The 5,863-nt window shown below is 62.6% G+C and overlaps 1 protein-coding gene across 1 annotated transcript in view; it reads left to right on the top strand.

Moving 5' to 3' along the window:
* The window catches only part of LOC104985550 (histone deacetylase 4-like), a 10,665-nt gene extending 5,840 nt beyond the window's left edge, over positions 1 to 4,825 (top strand). The window contains exon 4 of the mRNA XM_010835777.1: positions 4,354 to 4,825. Coding sequence (XP_010834079.1) covers positions 4,354 to 4,427 — 74 coding nt within the window. The 3' untranslated portion in view covers positions 4,428 to 4,825. The remainder of the gene's footprint in view (positions 1 to 4,353) is intronic.
* The last annotated feature ends 1,038 nt before the right edge of the window (positions 4,826 to 5,863 follow it).

The following is a 5,863-nucleotide window of genomic DNA, read 5'->3' as shown; positions in this document are numbered from 1 at the left end:
GGAGATAGGCCATGCCCTGTTTGCTCTTATTTCTGGGGTAGACGTGGAGAAGGTTGCCCCTGTGCCTGGCCCTCACTGCATGAGTGTCACCCCCTCCCCAGGGACCCTGCAGTGCGGCCCCACCACCTCCCCGTGCACCCATAGGCCCCTTCACCCCCTCGTGCACGCGGGGGACACATCTTCCCTGCTGGGCGCCTTGTAGGTGCTGAGCCCTTGGAAAGCACTTGGAGGCGGGGTGCAATAGGAAATGTGCTCTGGTCTGGGCAGGGGACTGTGTGCAGTGACTGGGCTTTTAGACATCAGAATCCACCACACTTGGGAGACAGGAGGGGGCTTGAGGCACGGAGCTGGGCGGCACGTACCCGGAAGTGGTTCCAGGGACAGACGCCCCCAGCTCTGCCTGCTGTCAGCCAAGTGACAGACACTGACGAGGTGCAGGCAGGCAGGACTCAGGGGACCTGGCCACAGGGCCTGAGAGGTCTCCATCACGTCCCCTTGGCAGCCCGGTAGCCCCAGACAGACAGGCAGGGGGCCCCTGGGCTGGGACAGACTCAGGCCCAGAGGAGGTGAGGCCGCCGGCCCTCCCTCCCTCTGTCCTGGGCTCCCAGCACGCTGACCTTTACCCCCGGCAGAGATGGGGGACCTCCTTCAGGGTCTGTCTGCCCAGAGGGAGCTGGCGGCGGGGCACCCCAACACGCAGCGCCCTGAGCTCCTCAACAGTGGTGGCGACGGTGCCTGAGCCCTCCGTGCCCCCGGACCTGCCACCAGCTGCACACCCTCACCCTCAGCCAGAGCAGAAGGTCAGGGGTTGCGGGCCCCTGGGAAGGTGCTCACCGCTCAGAGGCCAGACTTCTGGGAGTTGCCACAGAAGCCGGGACTGGCCTTAGAATCGTTGGAGGGGAGGCACCATGTCCACAGAATGCAAGCAAAAACAAGAAACAGAAGAAAAAATAAAAACATTCGGGGGGAGTAATGTGAAACATGGTCTCGGAAATCGAGTTCTGGGCTGGATGGGACAGGGAGTCAAGGAACGTGACCAGGGCTGGACACCAGGAAGCCAGAGAAGAAAAGAAATACGAGGAGCGTCCCTAGTGCGCAGGCCCAGGAGCTTCCGGAGGACGTGGAGAGGAATGGCAAGCCCTGGGGGGCCACGCAAGGGTCCCAGGGCGGGAGGACCCTGCAGGGAGCACCCTGGAAAGCCTCAGAGCACAGAGGCCAGACGCGAGCATGCTGCCGCCTCCCAGGAAGAGGACCAGGGCTGCTGGGAGCCAGGACGACGTTGGGCCACGGCTGCAGGGCAAAGCCTGGCCAGCTCCGGGGAAGGCTCTTTCCAGTCTGAAGTCTCCAGCCAGCCAGGCTCAGGCACGTTGTCCAGACATGCCCCTGCCCCAGAACTGGACTTGTGAGTTCAGGGTGCCAGCATGGTGGGTAAGGGCCTCTGCCTGGTTCACGGCCGATGCCACCTCGTGGGGGGAGGGGTGGGGAGCTCTTTCTTTATGAAAAGCACTGACCCCACTCATGAGGGCTCTGTCTTCACGGCTTAAAGCCGCTGCCGAAGGCCCCACCTCCCAGCGTCACACTAGGGTCAAAGTTCGACTTGTGAATCTGGGGACGCGTACACTGAAGCTGGACCAATCACAGAGGCCAGCCCTGGAGGATGAATGCTACCCCGTTGGGTTTTCCAAAGCTCGACCACGTGGTTTAGGATACCACACAAGAAACCAGAAGGAGCCACGCAGGTTCACTTGGCCAAAAGCTGGGCAGGGCCCTGGTCCCCGTGGAGGGGGCGCCCTGCTGTTCCCTCTCCCTCGGCTGAGGCCATGTGCGGTGCAGACTAGACACAGATTCTTCAGTGTGGACAGCGTCTTCCACTCAGCCCCCGAAGCACGTCTGTGTCCTCTGAGCTTGGGAGGGGGTGTTGGAGTTGTCCAGGCCCCACACCCAGAGTCATGGGGAGAGGGGAGGGCAGGGTGGTCCACGCTGGCCACTCCCAGGAAGGGGAGGACAGGGGACACTGAGGAGCCCAGAGGCCAGCCTATGGCACTGGAAGTGGCGTGGATACGGGCCGAAACATCTAGACATGAGACGGCACCAGCCGGGGGCCCAGAGGAGAGGGCCTGGCCTGAGGCAGGGTGGGGCTTGGTGGGAAGAAGCCCCCAAGGACAAGGATGGTGCAGCTGGGGGACAAAGTCAGTGGCCACGGAGGGAGGCATGGAGCTGGCCAAGAGCAAGGTCTGCAGCCTGGCCCCGGATCCTCCGGGCAGCTCAGCTCCTTCCCCCGTGGAGCCCCACTCCTGGAATGCTCTCCAGCACAGGTGGGGCTGCCCATGGGTCCCGTGACACCACTGGGGCTGCCCATGCAGTCCCAGTAACCCCCACTTCTGCGGGGCCTCAGGCCAGAGAGTGGTCGGACTACCCCCTGAACACACCCTGCGGCCGCCAAGCCCACTCATGTCCTTTTCCGACCAGCGCAGGTCTTCCCAGCTCACCCTCATGCTCCACGTCCACCCGCTTGGTCAGCCCACCCCTTTTGCATGTCCATCCGCCAGGCATGTGACGCTCGAGGGACAGGAGACAGGGTGATGGGGGAATGGTCCCCATGCTGGGGTGCAGGTGGACTCAAGTCCCCCGCCAGGAGGATGGATGAGGTTTTCAAACTGGTTCCAACGTTTAAGGCAGGTGATCAGAAATGAGAGAGATGCCAGAACGGGGGTCACCGGGGAAGAGTAAACGGGGAAGGGGGGGACGTGGAGAGTGAGCTGGGAGCTGTCTCTTCCCGCCCTCCGAGCCAGGCCCGCCCCCACGGGGCCCCTCCTCAGTACATCCAGAATCGTTCTCCCTGGAAGCCCCTCCGCTGCTGTGGTGTCTTTGTTGAAGTGTTCCTCCATCATCTCAGACCCCAATGCCTGCCCTCGGCAGCTGTGTGAGCGTGTTTAGTGTTTCTTTTATGAGCCCAGGGTATCGTCACACACACACGTGTTGTGTGTGTTCCATTTACGTTAATGACAGTACAGCCCACTCTGTTTCCTCTTTCTCTACTGCGCTCTGTGTCACGACGAGTGCCCGCGTGGCCGTGAGCTCTGTGTCATGACGAGTGCCCGCGTGGCCGTGAGCTCTGTGTCATGACGTGCGCCCGCGTAGCCGTGAGGACGCCCGGGCAGATAGCGTCTCGCTGCTTGAGACCTGTTTACATGTCTGGTGACTGTCCTGCCATCGGGACATCTTTCTGCGTATCCCAACCTGGTGGTGACTGGTGACCCCAATGATGGTAATGGTGCCCCAACACTGCCCTGTGATCTCCCTGCCTCTTTCAGTTGAATCCGCACGTTTCTAAGCCACGTGCAAAAAGACTTGTGTGGTTAGTGCGGGGCGGTGACGCAGCTTGGCCAGACTGATGTGGGCAGCAGACCCTGGAGGGAGCTGCCTGGTCACCGCCTTCTCACGGCAGCGAGCTGTGGGGGAGCCTAGTCTGGTGGCTGAGGCTCACGGGTGCGGTAGGAGACGCAGCCATGCCCGCGGCCTCACAGGGAAGGGGGCTGGAGGCCGTGTGGCTCTGACAAGGGGCAGTTTGGGAACCACAGTCCAGAGCCACAGCGGCAGGCGATGGGGGAGGCCCTGACGGAGGAGAGCAGTGCGCACAGGCAGGACAGGTCCACCATCTCGAGGGGCAGGGAGGGTCCCCAGCGTGGTCCCGGCCAGGAGCCCGGATGAGGTGGGCACAGGCCTTGCCTCCCTTTGGGGAGGGGCGACTTCTAGGCTGGTCGTCGGCCTGCACCGGGATCACACCGAGGAGGAAGACAGTCCCTGGCCTTGTCCCTGGGTGGGGACAGTCGGAGCCTCAGGGACCCTGTGCAGGCCTTCCTGGACGGCCAGCCCCAAGGCTGTGTGGTTTCTTAGCTGGGCACATCCCAGTGAATCCGGAACACTCCTGCATGGGGAGGGGGGCCTGCCGTGACTCGCATTCCACGTCTAAAGGGCTCCCCCGGGATGGGGCGGGGGCGGCAATAACCCCAGGCCTCCTGCTCACTGCTGGGGAGGGCGGCAGTCAGAGCTCAGGGCTGAGAGCGCGTGCCGGGGGCAGGGGCTCTGGATGCTGCCGCTCAGGTGGCTCCCTGCCAGGTGCACAGCTCGGGCTGGGAGCAGAAGCCCCCACCGGGCTCCCCGCCCCTTGACGAGCAGCTGCTGCCCAGGGGAAGGCGGGGTCTGTCCCCGGGGCTGCGCCCGCTCAGCCTGGGACCCTCTGCTGGCCAGGTGTTGCCCTGGCAGCCGCACATGCCCCCTCGGTGGGCACACTGCGTCCCCACTAGTGGCTGGCGACCGCGCCACCTGACCCGGGCTCTCTCCTCCCCGCAGGCTCACTAACGTCCGTGTTCGTCAGGCTGCCCTGCGGTGGTGTCGGGGTAAGTGTTTCTTTAATGTGTAAATAACGTCCTGTTTGTTCTCGGGGTCCCGATGGTCACAGAAACCGCCGCCCTGCTCTCCGAAGAGCAGGTAATTGCTGCCAGGTGTTTTCCATAAACAGGGTCCACAGGGCGGGGCTGCCCACTGCGCACACGTGCGGCTTCAAAGGCCCCGTGAGCCTGTGAGCATTTTGATGGTGGGTCTGGGGCACTGTCCTCCGGCGAAGGCCGTCTGGCAGCAGGGCTGGCTTCAGGAAACGGGATCTGGTGTGCGGCCCGTCTCATCCAACCCGCCCAGCCACAGTCCCCTGGTCTGGCTCAGCTCGCGGATCCCATCGCCGCATGGGAGCATGTCGATCCCGATCCCAGAGCTGAGCCCCGGCCCGAAGCCCCCGATGCCACTCTGACTGCGGGCATGAGATTATGGGCCGTGAGAGGTGGGCACAGCCGTGCCCCCGGGGTTGAGCCCTTGAGCAGAGGTGCGCAGGCAGACACACGGGAGAACTAGGGTCTGTGTTTCACCCCGGCTCTCCCTGCCTGTGGTGGGGGCGCTGAACCCGTCTTGGCGCCCAGCTGCCCCCCAGCACAGCCAGAGCTTCTCCTTCATCCAGGGGGTCTGCCCCCCAACCCACCGGCCTCTGGATGAGGAAGGGCACGGGCAAGGAGAGTATGCTGGGTTTGGGGGTCAGAGCAGCCCCCTCCCAGCCAGCCTGCTGGCTGTGGAGCTCCGTGGCCGGTCCTGGTCCCAGAGAGCCCAGAGGCCCCAGTGGGCGCAAAGGCGTCCCTGCTGGAACTGTGCAGTGGTCGAAGGTCCGCGTAATGACAGATCGCACGGCGGAGCCCAGGTCTGGATTCTGTTATGGAAATGAAACAAAATTGTTTTCTTCCTGAGTCTTTACAAAAATTGCTGCTTTGAAAATTATCCCGTCAGAAAGAGAATAAACGGCATTTATTCATACCACCACCAGGCCCTCCTAGAGTTATTGTATTTTGTATTGTAAATAGGCTGCAATCTCTTAATTCGGGGCAAATTTTTGGCCAGACTTGAAAAGGTTTGGATCTGTACTGCCCTGCAGCCGCTCCGTGCAAGGCAGGATTTATAATCCACAAACGAAAGCGAAATGGGGCCTGGGGGCTTGGACCTTGAGCCAGGCGACCCCTCCCCGGTGTGAAGTCCAGGTCCCACCCCACCACGGCTGGCTATGGCACCTACCTCCACGTCCAGGCACAGAAACACGCAGGAGCACGGAGACCTGGAGAGTCTTACCAAGAGGAGCCAGGTCAAGAGGGGAGTCCGTCAGAGTGATCGGGGGAGTGTGAGCCGTGCAGTGTCCAAGGGGACTGTCCACTCCCAGCTGTGTGCTGTAATTACTCCTAAGAGGAGGGCTTCCCTGGTGGCTCAGGTGGTAAAGAATCCGCCTGCAATGCAGGAGACCCAGCTTCTGTCTTTAGGTCGGGACGAT

The sequence above is a fragment of the Bison bison genome, unplaced genomic scaffold, assembly GCF_000754665.1.
Source record: "Bison bison bison isolate TAMUID 2011002044 unplaced genomic scaffold, Bison_UMD1.0 scf7180017845562, whole genome shotgun sequence".
Taxonomy (NCBI): Eukaryota; Metazoa; Chordata; class Mammalia; order Artiodactyla; family Bovidae; genus Bison; species Bison bison.
The sequence above is the reverse complement of the archived record's forward strand: the minus strand, read 5'-3'. Positions and strand labels throughout refer to the sequence as shown.